Source organism: Solenopsis invicta, chromosome 4 (assembly GCF_016802725.1).
Source record: "Solenopsis invicta isolate M01_SB chromosome 4, UNIL_Sinv_3.0, whole genome shotgun sequence".
Taxonomy (NCBI): domain Eukaryota; kingdom Metazoa; phylum Arthropoda; class Insecta; order Hymenoptera; family Formicidae; genus Solenopsis; species Solenopsis invicta.
The window spans coordinates 4,718,141-4,738,458 of NC_052667.1; the positions used below are offsets into that span (position 1 = coordinate 4,718,141).

Here is a 20,318-nt window from a genome sequence, read left to right on the forward strand (position 1 = left end):
AAACACACTGTCTGAAAGCGAGGACTTTTAAAAGGATGACTGTGTTGTCATTACCTAAAATTATTTACAATTGAATATTATGCGTACACTTTCCTTTTGTACACTGATATTGTGATAACAGAGTAAATTAACTTTGTTATCACAATATCAATGTACAAAAAAAAATTAATATTATGATTTGTCAATTTTTTATACACGAAATTTCTCCTGGCAACCTCCAGACTCTTAAAAATTTCTAAAAATGGTAATCGTCATTTTTACAAACTTATTTTACAAACAGAAGTTACAAACCTCCTATTATCATTGCAATCAAATTTACTTATCTATTAATCAAAATATGATTTAAGCTCTATTATTAAGAAAAATTGGTATTAATTGCTTAAACAATTTTGTTCTTTTATAATATTGGAGATAATAAAAAATGACTATTTCTTGATAAAATAAAATATAGTTTGTCCATTATTATTTGGACTGTTTTTTATTTTAAAATTTAAATTAAAGATCAATGACATGAGTGATAAAATTTTTATTGTAAATGTATTGATATTTTATGTCTAAATTTAAAAAAGGTTTTTATTAAAATTTTCGCAATAATTTCCTTTGAATATTAAAGTTTTTTAAAAAAGTTTGTACAGAATTCTACATGAAACAAAGAATAATCACAAAAGCCTATTGTTTCAGTGAAATAATGAATACAATATTTTTCTCATAAAAAATGTACTGTATTGTGTTATTTGATTATATAATAATAATATATAATTTTGCACTATCAGTACCTTTTAATTAATAACAAATTTACATTGCACTTATATTATTATAATATTTTTCCTTAAGTTTCAAAGTTCAAGATAACTTAAAACTTAAATTATCATTGTAGTAAAATCATCTCTTGCATATAAATCTCTGGCAGTTTCCTTTCAATATCATCACTTGCCCCCGTTATCACAACAGTTTTACCGTCAAGCCGTGCTTTGCTCGTACACATTTTTATGGAAAACCACATTTTATGAGCTGCTTTTTTATCTGCAATGTTGTCAATATGAAATTAACTATTTGAATTAAAATATAGTTTTATTGAAATTCACTATCGATTTCACTAAATCCTGTATTCGATTTTGTGCTTCACATTGTTCGTCGAATAATCTTCACATTCTTATATAGACTTCATTCAGATTATTCGATATATACAAAACAAAAAAAATCTGCGCAAAGAGGAAGGTGTTAACTAAAATAACATAAAATACTTAATGCAAAAATGTAATATTTAATAGTAGATTTGTAAAAAAAAAAAAGAAAAGAAATAGTAAACGCATTTACAATTGTTGTATTTTGGAGAAATGTTCCGCAGACCCGTGATTCAATGAAATGGCCGCTCTCTGTAATTCCATTATTAAACCCTACTTTATTCTATACCACATCTACTTTATTCTATATACATATGTGCTTTGTGCCTTTAGGTCGTGACGCGAGTGTCTAAGCGAATCGAGCTGCCTCGGCAAGGCATACGCGCGGTCGGAACAGAATCCATCTCCTACACTCGTGTACATTGCGCGTATCCTACGTGTACATCCCAAGGAACTCAAATTAAAGTTATAAGAAAGATTTACAGCTCTGTAGAACGTGTCTATAATTTACATACAACTATTTATAGTTTTTACAACGTCTGTACGACTCCGTACAAATTAGTCATCAAGTGATCATTTTAAGTAATCATTTTAAGATTTTATTACGTCCCAAGTGGGAAATGATAATAGAATCGGCGTCGACATCGATATAAATGTTATTTTACTGATAAAATAAAATGGCAGAAGGTCGTATTTCGTGAAACGAAAGTAATCCCGCTTTATGATCCCTAGACTGCGCTCGAAAACATCACCCCAGTGTCCCCCCTATCATTTTATCTTTGTTATTCACCGAATATTAAACAACGATACGCTGCGGCACTCGAGTAACATTTTCGAGAGCAGTTCTAATCGAGAGGAAGTCGACTACGAAATAATTTATTGTCGATAAGCGCCATTCGCAATTTATCAATAGGTCTTTTCCTCTCTAATGGAGAAAGAAGAGAAAAAGAGGAAAGATGAACCATTAAACTACAGGGAACAGGCATAATCTTGCCGTCAGCATTCTAATTCGATTAAGGATACAGATGGAGCGTTCTACTCTATTTTGGTGATTACGTCGCGCGCACGGAGTCGTGCCGTAGATAACAGTGCAGGCTGTTATCCTCACTCTCGCCAGACAGTCCGTGACGGCAGCAGCGGCAGACGAGAGCCGCTGCTCGCAACAATCCCATTACTTCGACGTATTAAAACAAAGCGACGCGCACGCGAGGAATGGAACTTCCAAGAGAGCACCCGGCGATGCCCCCGAGGGTTTCCTGCTACGTTTCAGGCTTCTCGCGAGCTATAACGAAACATCAACATCCGTATAGCCCCGGAGCTACCGAGTGTCCGCGATATCCTCAGCGGGAAGGAAAGTCAGTTTATTTATTTCCGGCGTAGAGAGGTGCGGGAGCTGTGCAGCCTCCGCCTCCGCCGTTGCCGCTTGCGTTCATCGAACCAAAGTTGCTCTTATCCTCGGGAGCTTCCTCGTGTAATCGCAGGTATAAATATTTGGTATGTACCCGGCTGGCTTCTCGTGTCGATGGAGAATTCGCGTTATCTCGTGAGTAACCTTGAATGTCGGCACCTATGCAGGCGCGCCGTTAATTCTTGTCAGTCCCGCGAATGCATTAGTGAAATTCTCGGACAAATCGCCGCGCCGGCCGCGAATGCCAAGCGCGATGATCTAGCTGCACGCTACATTTTTTTTTTTTACATCTCTTTTAAGTGGAAATGAGTTTCTGTTCCGAAGACATTAAGGCGAATAACGATCTCCGCGGAGATGGCTGCGATGTTTCACATGCACACGCGGGTTTTACGCCTCATTACAGAACTTTCGCTTCTTTTGTCGAAATGTTTAACTTTCTCTAGTTAGTAGACCATAGAATTTTACGCAAGATAATATAATGTTGTAGAATATTTCAACTTCTTTTACGACAAACTCGATTTTTTTATGACGGTTCATTCTACTCGCGGGAGTTTTACGGGCGCTGCGAAAGCTGACTTCTTCTTGAATCGTTTGCCATTCTGAAAAATTCCGGGACAATAAAAAAGAAAATTGTCAATCTAACGATTGTATAATATCGTTCGAATTTGCTATCTGAAATGTGACGAGGATTGGATTAGATTGATCGACCGATTTTTGCATCTAGAGACAGTGCTACTGGCGAAGTAGCAGCATCATTATGCAAGCGCGATAAAATGAAAAATCTTTAATAAGATTTGCTCGTTTGCTTGCATGTCGCTCGACTTTTTTTTTTTACATCCAATCTACGCGAGACGTGACCCGATCGCGAAAACCTAAACGGTGCATCCCTCTTCCTAGCCGACGTTAACCCGTCTCGCCATTGTTCCGTTCTACCTGTATCCATCTATTTACCGTTCTCGCGTGGTCAGTGGAATACGGCCGATCCAGGGAGAAAGAGAGCCCTGAGGCTACCGAATTACAATGGCAAAAGAGCCGGCCTTTCTCCGTGCCATGCTGCCGTAAACAAGAACGCGGAAGTCAGCGCAGGTGTGTACATTTGCATAGACTTTGTGGGATAGTTATACGCTTAGGAGTATACGCGCGATTTTGCGCGAAGCCCCGACCGGATAGGTGAGCCGACTCTTTCATTCCTGGATCGACGGTGCGAGCCCCGTGGCGCTTAAACGAATATATAAATTCGTTCTAGAATGCCATAGTGTTCACGCATTCTTATTTACGAGCGGCTACTTTCACTTGGAAGATTCGAAAATTTGATCAACAGAAATTGAACTTGATTTCTGAATCATTATTATGCATGATCTTCGTGAACTTATACCTAAAATATACTTGTAAGTATATATTTTCGCGTTATATAAATTATGTCGGGAATAATTATCAAATTAATTTACTCGTACATAGTTATATTAATAAAAATTGAACACTTTACTTATCTTTGAAAGTTTGAATCACATTTTGGCGGCATGCTCTGTGAATATAATATTTCACTTACGAAACCCTTCTCACTTGTTTCATAATCATCGATAGTCTGTTCTGATGCAGTCGGCAGAAGTGAAAATTACTGGCGTTGCGTTTCTTCCACCAGTAAAACCAGTGGATGATCCCAAATAGTCCGAAACGTCATAGGCCCGGTTTTTCATTATCTGATTAACTTGTGGTTAAACTTAATCTGATGTTTTAACCAATGAGCTTCACCTATGGCATCATTATGGGTGAAGCTCGTTAGATAAAACATCAGGTTAAGTTAACTGGATAATGAAAAACCGGGCCATAAAGATTTTCGGAACTGAATCAAGCATTCTAGAATTATTTCTTTGTCGCGTTAGTTTTTTTTGCAGCTCTTCGTTAGGAGAGACTTTTGTTCGACGCGGAGTCAAAAAGAGATAAAAAATCGACGTACTCGACCGCGAAGGTAGACAAATGTGAGTCACGATAACACAGATCCCCGCCCCACCGAAGTATCGAAGACGGGAATAAAACACCGGCAAGCGTGTATGTTTGATCGAAGCGCGTTGGAGTCGCATAGCGGGCGCGCATCTCGCGGCCTGAAATTTCATTTTCCGCGAGACGACGGGCTTTTATTTCGATTCGCCGCGGCTAGGAGGAACGTGGGGTGCACGGCAAATATGCACGCGCGTCCCGCATGAATATTTACATCCAGATGGTGTACATAAATAGTACTCAACGAAAAAATGGGTTAGACCCGGAATACACCCACCCGCGCTGTAGATATCCGCCGGAAGCGGTCACAAATTCTCCGAGTCTCGCGGCACAACCGCATTGCGCATAACTCTCGAGGACCCGCTCCTCCCTTCCGACCCGGCGCGCTTCTCCTCTCTTCCTCGCTCTTTCAACCTGCGGCTCTAAATTGTATGTATGAATTATTTTCATTATGGCTGTTATCTATAGTTGAGAGCTTAAGAGTTGCTGATGCACCGTCATACACAAGGTACGTAATAATAATTATGATAATTTAGCGCGTATGGCATAATTACATGCGGGACGAATATCAAGTTTTACCTCCTTTTTCTAAATTTAATATTTATCAAACGCATACAATTTTTAGGATGTATGCGGTCGCAAAACATTACCAAAAATATAAAAATTTCATGAAATATTCTAGTATTAAACTTGAATATCTGTGTAAAATTTAAGCACAGTTCACTTTAATTAACTATTAGTTTAAAAGTTACTTAATTTTTTGTTTACTTTTGATTCTCATTGTAAAATCGTCTTTGGAGTACATACCTGCAAAGATGGGGAAGTGGCATTACCATTTAAATCAAAATTTTTACATGTACTAATAAGACTCTCCAAATATTCGTGCAAAAATTCATTTGGATCTACTTGTTTAAAAGTTATTTATTTAAATGCAAGAACCATTTAAAATTTTTCATCGTGTTCTCCTTTGCAACTAGTTCCAGAGCCAAAATTCGAGCATTCGCAATCCACATTTTTTATTGTAGATTAAAAAAATAGATCTAGAGTTTTTAAATTTCGATTTTTTTTATTAGAAAAAAATTAATCAGTTTTTAAATTTCGATTTTTAGCTTGTATGATATAGTCGAAACATCCTTAACATTATACAGTAAATGACTAACATTACATTTACTTCGTTACATTTATTGATTATAATATTTCATACGTTACAACATAGCATTAATACATTAGCGATATCTATAAAGGTGAACTCTTGAACGTGAGATCTTCAAGACGACTTTTGAAGTTTCTGTGGCAATTACGTCAAACTTATTTCGAGTTCCCGAGCGGCAGCGTTAATGATGCGAACGGCATTCTGTTGTGAAACTATTTCTCTGAAAGAATAAAATCGAGCAATGGTATCGCACTTTAGTGCTTCACATCTCTATCAATCTCGACAAATGCCGCGCTTAATGTCCACAAACGCTAATAAATCCAAAAATACCTAACCGCGCTTGAATTAAAAAAAGAAATGACGGGAAAGGAGGAACGCTAAAAATAAGTATGACGGATCTTTTGTTCTACCGAAATTTCCAACGACAGTTTATGACAAATAACATCTACTTTATTGTCGCATTTATGACGAATGGCGGATTACGCGTATGCACGTATGAAATATCGCTTTTATCGGGCCAATCGTCGTCGTAGCTCCCATTTGCCATTTTGGGGTCACGTATTGCCCCATTCGCCGGTGCGCGTTTTCGCGTTTACGTTCTTCCTATATTTTACACGTATCCGCTGCTCTAATCTCTCTGCACTCTAATCTCTCTAATCTCTCTACGTATACACATACATTCTACTTTCGGAACGTGACGATAAATTGGATTTTCAAATACGGTCTCCGGAGTATTCTTAATTCTGGATAATCAAAACTAATGCATGATTATTTTCACGTGAAACTCGCGAATTTAACGGACAAAAGAATCTTCCAAATATGGTCTCCACGGTGTTCTTAATCCTGGATAATCACAACTGATGCGTGATTATTTTCACGTAAAACTCTCGCGAATTAACGCGCGAAAAAATTTTTTTCTGCGGAAAATAAGCTGCAAAATATTCATCGCGACATTAAATGTATCCCGTTAACATTAAACATCATTAATCTTGAGATTATTCTTGCTTTTCTGGTAATAATTTAAACAATACAAAATATTTAACAAATGCTTTTTTTTGCATCGAGTTGCTCCTTGTGCTCTCTATTTATCATCTATTTTTTTTTTATTTCTACTATTCTATTTCTTTTTTTTTTCTTACTTTACTTCTAGTACGACTACGTAACGATTCCTCAGATTTCTTCAGTTCGTCCATCACATATTTGGTGTCTTCGACTTCCATCCGCGAATCTTTACTATCGCCATAAGTGCTCACGCAGATCGTTCGTGTACATTCGCTCCTATCGCTCGTCAAACTGGTCTAAACGAAAAGACGCGATACATGTCGCAAGGAAGAGAATAAGTACCGTGTTACGTCGCGAAATTCTGTTCCAATTTGTCATACGACGTAAAGACGGAAAAGGATGGCTCTTACTTTAGATTCATCCGAGCAACGTCTTTGGGCGGGTCGACGAAAGGTCTTCTTAAGACGGAGGCAGCAAATTGCGAACGGGAAAATCAAAAAGAACATCGCGTTCAAGAAGAATTCCGCCCTCCTGCAGAACGCATTCGTCGAAAATCGTATCACGTTTCACGCACTTATCTATACATTTATCGTACTGTTTTATCTTCTCATCTGTACCTGCTGCATATCCTCACGGTTCTCTTGCGCGTATCCGGATGCACCGGGGCACCATGCTCATCCGTCACCACGTATTTATATTTTAATTCTTGTTCGTAGTATTCCGACATTCCGCTAGTTTCCAATAGAGAATCTAAACCCCAACGACCTACCATCGGTATGTACAAGCCGATCAACCATTTCAGGAAACCTGAGGAAACGCATACTTTATCGTGCATTGTTTTTTTTTTTATTCGTATTGATAACGTTGTTAAAAATATTAAAAATAGTTCAGACCGTATAAATAAATAAATGAATAAATTCATGAACGTAAATTCTGAGAATATAAACATGTATTAAATATGAGCCAGAAAAATTTACGAGGAAATTATATTTCGTTAGAAAAGATATAAAAGAATGCAACGCGTTAAAAACATTTTACCAGCTAGAAAAATGCACATGTCATAAATTGAAATATATCGAGGTTTAATAGTTGGATTTAGAAGTTATTGAGCTGAAAAAAATAATACAGTTGTATAATTACTGACCTATGAAAAGCAAGAGCAGTATCGATGAAACGATGAAGCATAGAATGTTTATGGCTTTTGTGAAAATTTTGCGAGAGGCTGCGGGAACGGGACCGCAAAATCCAGCGGCGTGATAAAGCTCCGGTGACATCGGTGTGCAGCCTGGGTCACGCGCGTCGCCCATGCACACGCATAAGCAGTGCAGCGTGCAAGAGCAACGATCCATTTTACGTATCTTTATCCTCCTAGCGGCCACTAGCCCTCCGAAACGATTCAGTAATTGCACTGCAAACGCAATCGCCCGATGTTTACTCGAATACGCACGATCTCTTGCATATATTCCGCGCACGGCAATAATAAAAATCGCCTGCAATATTCTGCAGTTCGATAACTCTACTGGAAGCTAAATCTCAGTTCCTTCTTTTTTTCATTATATTCGTGAAAAAAAAATTATTTCAGATTTAAAAAATACAAAATTGAATGCAAAGTTGAGAATCCTAATTTTTATGTTTCTCAAATATTATTTGAAGATGCGAATATACTTTAGAAGCGTCGTTGTAGTTTATTACATTCTCGTGGGGTTGTTAGATTTACCAGAACAATGAAATTCATTTATGGGCAGTTCGCCGTAAAGATCCAAGCTCACTGCTTGATCCCGTCGAGGTTGAATTATTTTTTTAGGAAACGTAGCGTTCACCCAAGATTCTGGAAGATTATCGGGACATTTCGCGATCCTTGATCGATAGGACATCGAGGTCAGCCCCGTATTGGTTATCACAATTGTCACTATGGTATGATCGAGTGCCCTGCTGTCCACGTGTACCTTGCTGATACAACCTAAAGATCTAAGATAAAAAAATTTTCAACAACCATAATTTAGTCGACAACATGTACAATAGATTTGAGAAATTTGAAAAAAATTATATTGAAACATTCTCAGATTTGTATTATTAAGAAACTTCCGATTTATAAAATATATCATTAAGCAATTTATTTCATATTTATAAAATATTATTGATATTATAAAAAAGAATCTGTCATCGTTTTAATTTAGAATTTACATAAAATAGAATATCCGTCGTCATTAATGGCACTGACACTTTTCTGTTCATTACTCCCGAAGCGTCAGATATATAAACTTGTTTCAAAGAAGAGCCGCCTAGCGCGCCAACTCTGAGCCATTCGGAGTAATCACGGAAAATCGGATTACGAGGGAATTAGCGCGCGAAGTGTAAGCGAACTGGTTAGTTGGTAATCTCTGGTTAGTCGTCTAGCTAGAGGTAGATAGATATCGTTCCTCTCGAGAGACTCACCCTCCCGCGGGCGCGGCATTGTAACCCGCCTCGACTTCGATGTCGATCGCAGACACGTGCGGCGAATGGTACTCCAGAGCGAGAAACTCGTGACTTCCGCTTCCGTTCGCGCTGTACTTGATGGGCTCGCTCGGCACGGATGCGAAATTGCTCAAGAAGTAGCAACCAGGTCGCCCGGCCGCGCGAGCTTCCTGTCGACATGTGACACTAGATCGAACAGCGGCCCGACCTTCGACAGCCGGCTGGCGGAAATGTTCGCGGGTACACGAGGTGGTTTCCGGCACATGTTCGTGACGCGCGGCCGTCGTCTGCTCTCGCCGCGATAAACGCTCGCGATGATCATAGCTCACGCGGGTCTGAAGCTCGACGAGCGAAAGCCAATCGATAAGGATCTTATTCTTTTTCGATAAAAGTTATTTCGTTTGTATTCCTTCCATTTATGAACTTTGATATTTTTTTTTTCTACGATCTCGCAGACTCTAAAGTTACAATTTTCGCATTTGCGAAAAACCTAATGCAGTACCGTCAAATTCATAAGCTCTTTGAAGCGGAAATTGCTTGAGATTGATTAAAACGTAAAATTAAATATAGAAAAAAAAAAATCTTGAATGAATTCCAAATTGCACGTTGCAAAAATCTTATAATGTACGATGCGTCGTCTCGCAATAGAATCGCGGGAGAAAAACGCGCGTCCCCGCGATACAATAATTCGAAATGTAACAACGGGCATTCTCAACGGCGGACGGTCGCTGCGGACATTTATGAGAGCGAGACAGATTCGGTATTTCGCCCGAAACGAGACGGCTCGAATTCCTCGTCTCGCGTATCACAGAGCCGACATGCAAAAATCCACGCTGTGTCCCTCCACCGACGACCGATTTGTATACGACTGTCCGTTCGTGTCGCCGGGGACAAATATCCTTTTGCAACGTTTTATACGGGTATAAGTATTAAATTCGTGCGCGATAAATCATGTTACATGGCGAGCGCGGGCCGCACTTAAAGCGTCTCGCGCTCGCTCGCCCGCTCGCTCAAACGCGCGACGACGGCCGCGAATAGCTCGAGGACAGGCCATTTCCAGCGTTGTTTCATTTATTGCACCTGTCATACGTACTGCGTCGCGCCTACGGTAGGCCAGGGGCTGATTTTTCAAACAGGTTCCCCTGACACGTCCACACCGGTCCGGTTGCCTCGCGAACGCCGCGAATCCCACGCCCGCTTTGTCGCACTCATTTCCACTCTCGTTGATGCTGCTCGCCGGCACCACGAGATACTCGCCCGATTCGCCTACGTCGAACACCAAAATATCATCGTTTAATGAAATGTCTTACGGTAGATTTATTGCTTCACTTGAGAAATCTTTGCAGTCATTTTTGTCATTGATGAGATTAAATTAGCTACACGTTATTCTTTTTTAACACCAAGCTTTTAAAATTCTTGTAATGAACTTTATATCGCGTGCATTAATTTTAATAAATTATAATTATATGTGTTACATTAGTATAATTTATTATATATTATAATAAATTTTATTAAACAATGTAATAGATAAAAATTCAAAGGAGGACATTAAAAAAGTGTCAATTTGTGCTCCCGAAATGGCAAATAAAAGCGATTTACATGTTGCAAATTTTATAATTTAATAGCATTAAATCTTTGTTACTATATAAATCAATTGATATATATATATATTTTTATCTTTAATTATTTTATTAAAAAATTTTATTTGTCAAAAATTAAAATATAGAAAATTAATTATGAAAAATTTCCGTAATAATTCGTTTACAAATAAATCTTTTTAAAGCATTTGACGAAATGATTTTCAAAAATGTGATAAAGCTTTTTGACTCCAGAAAAACGACACGATAAATTTCATAATTTTTTGGCACATTAATGATTTGATTTTTTTATATATTTATATGACAACATTATAATGCATTGTTGACGTACAACAAGAATAAGCGATATTTTCGATAATTGTGCTACTTTATAATTGTTAAAATATATAGAGCACAAGATCCTACGTCATGACGAAGTAACAGTGTTACCTCATCCTGTATATGTAACAGTTACAAATTAAATTTAATTAGATAATTAAAAGTCAGAATTAGATTCATCAGCTTAATTTGCTTTATTTGCCACTCTGCACTTTTTCAACATTCCTCTTTGTTATGTATCGTAGTACACATTCTGACTTTGTATCTTTCAACATGGTGCTCCGCTGTCTAAAAATTTTAATTAAACTTTTGGTAGGAAAAAATATGCGTTTTTAGTATATCTAAAATATGTGCGCCTTTTTAAATGCAGACAACAAACGTGAAATCATTCTTTTAGACATGTAATTATTCACTCTTTTCGTATTTACGATAAATTCAGTTATGAAGCATAAACTTGCATACGCAATTTCGAAAGGAAGGCGTTGAAATATTCTCGGTTCGGTACCTTCGGCAGGATATTCGGAGCCTTTTGATGTCACCGACGATGGTACCAAAAGACGATCACGAACGACATTCAAATTAGGTATCTCGTCCTCCTTCCGTCCTAACATTTTCACTTCCTTGTAGGCGAAAGCGATCGTATCTTGGCTACCTCTATGGTGCCTGTTGAACGTGCCCAATCTGATGGCATAAACGACCTATCTAGCGTGAAGTTTATCGGGCTGCTTCGAACGTACTCGAGTGCGCATTCAAACTCTATCTCTTTCTACCTATCTGTCTATCTCTCACCTGACTACGGAGTCACCGGTAAGATCCTCCCAGTGAGTCGATCCGTTTGCTAAAACGCGTTTTTCGTAAACCCGAAGATACACCGCGTGCTCGACGATAGGATCCTCCAATTGATACACGGAGTACCTAAAGGACCTTTCTGACGTTAATTTTCAATGAACTTTGACGAATTTAAGGTTGACGCGTAACGATACGATTCATAATCGACAAATAGAAAGTTGCGAAAATCGATTTAACATGGAGAACTTTTGAAAAAACCGGGGAACATCAGGAAATGTCTTCGTATCGATTATCTGTTAATTAATTTGCGACGCGTCAACTGCAGAGGCCGCTTCGGAAAGCGCGAAACAAAGCACTCAGCTTTGCGTTGCACCGATGTAGTCTGTAATTGTTGCCGCGCATTGTGCTTAAAACTGAAAATAAATGATCGAGAGCCATTGGCCGTCATTTTAATGTTTTTAATAAACCGTTGGCCCATGCCGCTATTATACGCACGATTGCTTCGCGTTATTTTTAATAAACTGTATTGACAGGTAAAACAACACACTCTCTCCGTAACAAATGAGGGAAAAGTTTTGTGTTATTTGTTAAATAATGGCATTATTTTCAGTCGGTGAATTTACAAAAAAAAAAAAAAAGAAAAATAATACGGTCGCACATACATTTCGTCCCACGCATTACCACGGTGCACGGTATGAAAAATTATGTATTCTCCGATTTGCTTCTTTTTCTTCCCAGAATTTATGGTTGCAATTTAAATTTACGCTCTCTCTTCCTCGGATATCTGAATTTTATAATTTTTTCCGTTATAATCGTTGGATTCGTCAAACTTTATCGCGCTCAGGATCGACGATAAGCACCGCGAGAGAAAAGGTTCTCGCATCTCCGGCTTCGCATCCCCTTTCTCAATGAAACAAGCGTTACATTCGACATGAATCACGGCCCGCGATCCCCCTCAAATCCCCATAGGTGACTTACCATAAATCACTAAAGCGCAAACAATGCGCGGACTCGAGATATTTTGGTGCATCGATATTCGGCGGGTGTCGACGATCCGTGCAGTCTTGACCACCGCGGATTTGCGCCGTGCTGCCGGGATCGGCTTCTTCCGATCCATCGACCGTTCGACTTCCGTCGCGTTCGCGCCGTCGTCGTCGTCGTCGTCTCTTCGCCGCGTTGTTTCCCGCGCGCATCCGAATGTTCTCGGCGTTTCTTCTCCCCGCGGCGACGCGGCGTCTCGAAAATCTTGCTGCAGCGTCATCGGCGTCATACTCCGGTTCGAAAGACGCCATTAATAAGTGTCTCTTGAAACGCCGCTGGTTTTCAGTCTCCGAAATATCTTTCGTCCGCTGACTGCCTTTCTTCCTCTTCTTTTTCCTCCGCCGCTTTGTCTTCCTCCTCGTCGGGCTCGTGGCTTTCTGTTCTTTCCTTGGTACGCGAATACCTCTCCAGAAATCGCGACTCTCGCTGACATCTCGCTTCTTGTTCGGAATGCTATGAGACAATGTGAGATTACAAGATCTGTCGTGTAGAGATTATAAGACTAATTGGAGCGTTCTTGGATGAAATATTTCTCTCTATAATAAATTGTCTTCTTTAAAAATAATTTTCTTAAAAATTCTCAATAAAATTCGTGAAACAATACAAAATAAACGTTGTAAACAATATAAATTAAATTAAATTACGTTAAATATTTTGTGCTGAAGGAGAGTATATAAATGGCTAAAATTGCCTCGGGAAAGAGACCTAAATAATTAATTCTACAATGTATATGAAAGAGAAAAATAATATTTATAGTGCCGGGAAGTACATGGAATATGAGTGCACTGATGACAATAACATACAAAATATGCATACGTGACATTTTTCTTTATTTTGTTATGATCAGACTTGTATACTCGTATATTTTAATATCCATATATAATTACTCTCATTTTTAGATGCATTTTGCATACAGACTTATACATAACAAATTTTAATGAAGTATTAAATTTTTAAATCACTCTTTGTGTAATCGAAGACCAATGACAAAAACGTGGTGACTACTACTCTCATTTTTTGTTTATTTTTGTATTTTGTTTTGTTTTTTATTATTTTTTAAAGCATTTTTTTGTTTATTTTTTTAGTATTAGACATTTTTTAAATTTTATTTATTTAAGTATATGAAAATCAAATTGTTTAAATAAATATTTTGATAGCACTTCTAAGAGATTTTTTGAGAGTAGTGAATATTAATTTTTATATACTTTAAAATGAAAAATATAATATACTATATAACGTACTATAATAATATTTTAATAATATTATATATTATAATAGAAAATGTTTAATACTAAATGAATAAAGGTGAACAAAAATGTATCAAAAGTAATTTATAAAACAAAAAAAAATAAAAAAATGGGAGCAGTAATCACGTCCTTACATTGATCCTGGATTAGACCAAAAATTGATTTAAAAAAATTTAATATTTCTTTATTAGATATTGCTGTTGTATGCAAGTTTGCATGCAAAATGCATCTGAAAATAAGCGTAAAAATATATATTAAAATATAGATACAAATCGGATCATATAAAAATAAAAAAAATTGAAATATAGTTTCACGTATGTATTACGTATTTTACATGATATTTTATTGTTATCAGCAATTTTTCTCGCATTATAAATATTATTTTTCTCTTTTATATACATCAAAAAACACTGAGAAATTGATTTTGGCTATTTTTCATCAGCCCCCTTTTGTTAGAAATAATCTTATTTTTTTTATACAACAGACCTTTTATGTTCGTTCGCGATTCCTTTGTCGATGTTAGAAGTGCCAACGTTATCGCTCATTAACGAAGAAGTTGACGAATATCGAATTGCGTTCTCCGAGATATCTTTTCTTTCAAAGGAACTCAAACCTCCGCCGACGGCGGCGGATAAAGCATCATCGGTCGAAAGTTTTGCCAGAGGGCCATTTCCGGCGACGTTCCCTTCGATCTTAAACGAATCACTTCCACCGCTAACGAGATTTGGGTCAGGAGGGCGGTTAATCTTGCCGCGGACGCGCCGAAATACGACTTTTCCCGGCGTTGCAGTTCCACCCGGTACTTTGCGCGATTCCCGCAGTTTCTTATCGATCGGCAGTCGCCGCGTGACCGCCCAGTGTTCCCCGATCCAATCTCCCGGAGGACCTCCTCTCGTGGAACGGTTAAGCAATTTCGTTCTCGTTTCGGCGCGCCGATCTGATACCACCACCGCCTTCCCGGCCCTCTTCGACTTTGCGCGCTCGCGCTTGTTTTCTCTCGTGGCACCGATTCTTTCTAATGAAGCATCTCGCGAGATATCGATATCGCGCGGAAGTGTCGGCTTGACGATACCATTAGCGACGCTCGTCGATTCCGACCCGACGTTTCTACTCCTTGCCAAATATTTCTCCTGGAAAGATTCGATTTTATCCACGGCATTTGTCGTGGGAGCAATTCCTTGTTTACCGAATTGACGTCGATCGACGGAGCCGCGATCCTGCACCCGTGAAGACGAACGGTTCGTTTGGCCGCCGTCCAATTGAGATTCCTTTTCACCCGGCATGTCCTTTGAACCTTTAAAGGGAACGCTCGAATTTTGTTTTACACCCGTTAGCTCGACTCCGGTATTTTTCCGAGAGGCGCCTTTGCGAAGCGACTTTCGTGCGGGCTCGTAAAATAGAAAGGACTTGGGCGTCGCGGAAGGAGCCGTGCTCGATGAAGTGGAGGCGTATACTTCCTCTCCCGTGGACGTATCAAAGAGCGCGGTGGATAGCCCTTCGTCCTTGGACACTTCATCGGAAAAGGTTGGCAAGGTGGACGTTTCAGCGAAGGACTCAAAAGTACCGTCGCTCAAAGGCGACGACGATTTCTCGCGCGTCCTTTCCGTGATTGCCGATCGCCACTCAGCGGTCGTAAGTTCGTCCTGCCTCGTTCCTCCTGATTTTATTACCGTCCTGTCAGTAGCGCTCTTGTGCCGTCCCACGTGACTCGACGCATTAATAATTACGTTCTTCACGTGAATCACCGTGTCGCCGATCCGAGCTTCCGGACAAGGCGGCTCCTCGTCCTCCGCCACGATTCGCAGCAGCTTCGTCAGAAATCTCACGATGGCCATCGTGTTTCTCATACGAATTGCATTCACCGACTCGTCGTTGCATTTATCAGGTGTCGCGGTGGAACGCGTCTCGTTCGTCGTGCACTCGGCTCCTGCGGCTTCGAGAGCGTCGCCGCCGTTCTGCAGTCGCGTTGACGGCGAGGAGGAGCTCATGGTCACCGCATTCCGGTCGTTTACAGTCGTTTCGTAGAATCTGAGAAAAGTTGCAGCGGAATCGCCGTCCCGATAATCGCTCGAAGTTTGCAACTCGCGCGAAGTCGCCGTAGTAATTTCGAGTTTCCGAACGGTCGCGGGCATTCCGTAACAACCGCCGAAAGTGGCATTCCGTGGATCCTCGCGAGGGCAACACGTCGTTCCGATACTTCCACCGTTCGCAAGATTGTCTCTTGGCTTCTCGATACTGATGTGCACCAACGGTACGATATGAAGCGTAGCATTTGGCGGGTTAATCTCGATCGAATTGGATCGATTCGTTTCGATCGTGGGAACGTCGGTTCGACATCGGGGTTCCTTCAGACTGTCGTTGTTGATCAAAACGGATCCCAAAATATCCGGAAAATGCACCGAACTCGCGGATGAGCGAGAATCCGGTTCGCCGACGGTCCCGCCGCTTCGCGCAGAAATCACCCTTCCGATGCTCGTTGCGTCCCTCTCCTCATCCGGTTCGCCCGAATGATCCGTTGGAAAAACCTGTTTGGCCGATTTCGATTTCGCATTATTCCGATCCAATCGCTTTTTAATTTGGGAGGGATTTTTTTTCGCCGCTATTCCCTCCTTCCCGCTTCCTCGCAACGGATCGATGAACTCGTCGCGGGACTTCATTGTAACTTCGTCCATGTTTCCGACTTCCCAGCTCTCGTTTGATATCGTGTTTAATGAATCGCTTGCCTCGTCATTTGCGCGTTCGCTTATGGATAAAAGATCAAAGGTAGATACCACGTTTGAATCATTCAGAGGCTGATTAATGGCGGTAGCCTCTATCGCCTTAACAGTGTTCGACAATCCTGTGGAAATCGAAGTCTGCGTTGCAGAAGACCCGTCGGGAATGGCATCAATGCTTATTAGCATGGGCGTCTCATTGAAAATGCCGCGCACCTGAATCCTGCCAATTAGCGAGATTTTGATGTCCCCTTCGTTTTTCGACGTTGCCGAGCTCTGTGATAAATCGACGTTTGATAGATTTTGATTATTCATAGCAGAAGAATTCATAATTTCGCTCGCATCGAACGTCGGCTGGGTGCCGTAATAAGACTCGTCTCGTAAATTATTTTCGTTAATTTCCTCGCGGAACGAAAATGGCTCCTTAATCTCTTCGTAGTACCGAGAATTTTTTGAAACATTTTCAGAATCGTCGAAACTTTTTTCCTGCCCAAAAGTGTTATTATCGACAATGCTTTGAGCAATAGATTTTTCCACGGTCTCGAGAGGATCTTCTAACATTTTATCGTCATTGAAGTTCGCACGATCGGTCGATTCGGGAACAACTCCGATATCTTGAGAGTCTGTATTCTTATTTTCAACATTCTTTTCAATATTCCTGTAATAATTGCTTCTGTCATTAACGGTAATATTTATTAATGGCCTGATTATACATAAGCGTATAAATAATTATAGACAAACGCTATTTTTATATTGAATTTGGTATTGCTTAAAATAATTGTCGCGAAATTTCCTTTTAACGAAACGAGTCTATCTCAATTTTTTTATACGTTACTTTTCCATATTCTCGTCAAGTAACTTTAATATTGCTGTCATAAACATGTTAATAATCGATAACATTGTCAAAAGCACGAATAACATTAATAATCAGCGTTAGAGAATTTGTGTACCGAGGTTATAAAGAATCGTGGAAAAAACATTTTGTTTTCGTAAAAAATAAGATATTAATAATTATTCTGTGTATTATAAAAGCAGGAATTTTTGCCCTAATGAAAATCTCGTCTATATCAGAATTAATATCCAATATTAATAACCTCGAGATTGCCTCCTTGATATTCGCCATATCGTCAGAGAGCATCGCTGCAGCAACTGTTCTTCTCTTCGGCCTCGACGTCCGTGCAACATCGGCATTCTCATCTGCCAATCGATCCTCTTCGGCCACCACCAATTTCCGCGGATCTCGATCCTCGCGCTGGCTAGACGGATTCTCGAAGTACGATAAATCATCTCTCCTTGCAATAGCTTCATTATCGCTCGACTCATTCTCGCGGTCCGTCTCCTCGCTTTCCTCGTTCGCGGAATACTCGTCGTCGATGTAGCCAGTGGATCCTCCACTCGACAACAGTCGTCTGCTCCGGCTGTGCCAATCCGACGACGATCGATCGACGCGTCGTTTCCCGCGGCCCTTCTTGGTAACCGCCTCGTCCGATACCGACGGCGGCGTTGACGACTTTCCCTTAATCTTATCGATTATTTTGCGGACGGTGTCGTACACCCTGTCGTACACCTTACCTCGAGGACATCGAAGGTATTGCTCGCCGACGGGAACGCGACAATCCGCGGGATTTCCATTAATCTTCCTCGCGTCCTCGCGTCGCCGTTGCCGCGCGACGGAGGACGGCGGCGAGATCTTTTTATCGACACTTTTAGCCGCGACGTCGAGCTCGCGCGTCGCCGTTCCGCCGCCCTTATCGCCCGGTATCATCAATTTTACGCCGCGAATGACAGTATCCGTTTCACGACTTTTGTCCCGGTCCCCGGGACTTTTTGCGCGAGCCGGTGGCTGTTCTATCCCGCCCGCGGACGATTTCTCTCGCGGTTCCGCGCCGCGAGCCGACAAATCGCTCGCGCTCGCATCCGCCGTTCTTGCGTGCCCCGATGACACGTTCACCGCGATTTTTCGCACCACCGCGATTCCGTCGACCACCAGTCGCCCGCCGCCGAACGCCCGTTTCTCCGATCTCCGATCTATCTCCAACCACCTTTCGCGCACCGATCCGGAAAGGCCCGTTCGTGACGGTGGAACTTGTGTCGAGCCCGAAGACGGAGTATCGAACGACGCCGATGTAACTTGGCGACTTCGCGAAGAGATGTCCTCGTCGAATTTACGAACTGCGCCGCCTTCCGGGTTTAAAGGGGTGAAGTTCCTCAGATTACTCCGCGCATCTCGTCTCGCCTCTCTCTCTTCTTGCTCGTCCGAATCGAGATTATCTTGCACTACGGCACGAAGCTCGGCATTACGCGTTACAATATCCCGAAGAGCGGCATTGAGCTTTTGTGTCTGATCTCGACTTTCGCAACTGTGTCGAAAGGATCCACGGCTCGCGGGATAATCCAATTCGCCGGCTAATCTTTTTTCAATTCTAGAGCGTAATTCAGTCGACTCTCTTATATTCGGGGACTTTTCGTTTTTATTCAAAGCCGGTCTTCCACTTCGCCGAGCCTCTTCATCTTCGCTCCCGTAGTCGTGGAAGACCGAGGAATCGCGATTGCCTGTCGCGCGGATAAGATCCGACCTCTCGCCCCGCGTCTGCGCGCCGCCGGTGGAAGTTGCCGTCGTTGATGAAGTCCAAGCCATCGCTGAGGAAGTGTTCCGAAAATAATCCATCTCCGACTTGCAACGGTGCTTCTTCCGTCCTCTTTCAATCCTCTTAACGGGCTTAGAACGATTCGCCGCGATTATCTGCTGCACTTCTGTAGCGCGATACCAAGGATGATCGTCAACTTTCTCTTCCGAATCCGTCATTTTCATGCTCGTAACGCGATTGGCAATTTTCGGTCGTCGCTTCCCGCTCTTTCCCATTTTCTTCGCTATCCTTCGTACCTCCGCCCCCGACGAGCTGTTCGTTCTAGGTTTTCCAAGTCGAAATCTCGGTTTAGAGATAGTTGTTTCACGAGTGGTCGTCGTTGCTTCCGTCTCGTCCGCGAAAGTGCTCTCATCCAGAGAGATCTCATCGTGCATCTCTATCGCTGGCAGCGGTGTCGTTCCTAGCGGACGTATCGAAGCTCGGAAAGCAACGTCCGTGATCCTGGTGGTGGTCGCCAAGGTCGTCGTGAGCGGAGTGACGGTCGTCTCTTTCTCAAGCGGCAAGGTTTGCGCTTCCGTGATCTCGTCGAAAGTCGGCATACCCGGCATGATGGGCGTGTAAGCCGCGTACTGTCTCACGATACGATCCACCAGCTCGGTAATCTCCTCTCTCTCCCGGGATTCGTCTAGAAGACCCTCCGCCGAATGTTCCAGAAGCGAATCTTCGGTGTAACGAGAATCTGTTTCGTCCTCGTTGCTCAACGAAACTTCCTCCGCAGCTTCGCTAACCGAAGCGCTACTGCGTGATGATGAGAGTCCAGGGTCGATCGGCGGGCCTTTGGGCTCCACGGGATTGCCGGTAATCATCCGCAAAGAATCGTT

General features: G+C 41.3%; 3 protein-coding genes across 4 annotated transcripts in view; 1 reads left to right on the forward strand and 2 right to left on the reverse strand.

Annotated features, from left to right (window-relative positions):
• LOC105195607 (retinol dehydrogenase 12) overlaps positions 1-20,318 on the forward strand; it is a 117,635-nt gene that overhangs the window by 40,023 nt on the left and 57,294 nt on the right. Inside the window, exon 8 of one of the 2 annotated variants that reach the window (XR_005574515.1) lies at positions 1,458-12,491. The exons of the other annotated variant lie outside the window; for it this stretch is intronic. The gene's annotated coding sequence lies outside the window, so the exon portion shown is untranslated. Of the gene's footprint in view, positions 1-1,457; positions 12,492-20,318 lie in introns of those variants that run through there. 2 annotated transcript variants of the gene reach the window in all.
• On the reverse strand, positions 6,779-7,520 carry LOC120357481. Its single transcript, XM_039447959.1, has 3 exons — positions 7,303-7,520; positions 7,096-7,216; positions 6,779-6,981 (listed from the first exon to the last, which is right to left on the reverse strand). Exons 1-3 carry the CDS (start codon positions 7,518-7,520, stop codon positions 6,796-6,798), a joined length of 525 nt encoding a protein of 174 aa, XP_039303893.1. The 3' UTR covers positions 6,779-6,795.
• On the reverse strand, positions 12,737-17,685 carry LOC120357523. Its single transcript, XM_039448076.1, has 2 exons — positions 14,622-17,685; positions 12,737-13,341 (listed from the first exon to the last, which is right to left on the reverse strand). Exons 1-2 carry the CDS (start codon positions 17,408-17,410, stop codon positions 12,822-12,824), a joined length of 3,309 nt encoding a protein of 1,102 aa, XP_039304010.1. The 5' UTR covers positions 17,411-17,685; the 3' UTR covers positions 12,737-12,821.

What these genes read in the sequence shown, in the direction of transcription:
- LOC120357481 (XM_039447959.1), bottom strand. Translation starts at nt 7,520, where the DNA reads ATGCACGATAAAGTATGCGTTTCCTCAGGTTTCCTGAAATGGTTGATC. An exon ending in ACCGTGAGGATATGCAGCAG is followed by an intron (nt 7,217 to 7,302) that starts GTACAGATGAGA and finishes TGCGTTCTGCAG; the next exon opens with GAGGGCGGAATTCTTCTTGA. An exon ending in GTTGCTCGGATGAATCTAAA is followed by an intron (nt 6,982 to 7,095) that starts GTAAGAGCCATC and finishes CTTTTCGTTTAG; the next exon opens with ACCAGTTTGACGAGCGATAG.
- LOC120357523 (XM_039448076.1), bottom strand. Translation starts at nt 17,410, where the DNA reads ATGTTAGAAGATCCTCTCGAGACCGTGGAAAAATCTATTGCTCAAAGC. An exon ending in ATCGCGAACGAACATAAAAG is followed by an intron (nt 13,342 to 14,621) that starts GTCTGTTGTATA and finishes ATTGTCTCATAG; the next exon opens with CATTCCGAACAAGAAGCGAG.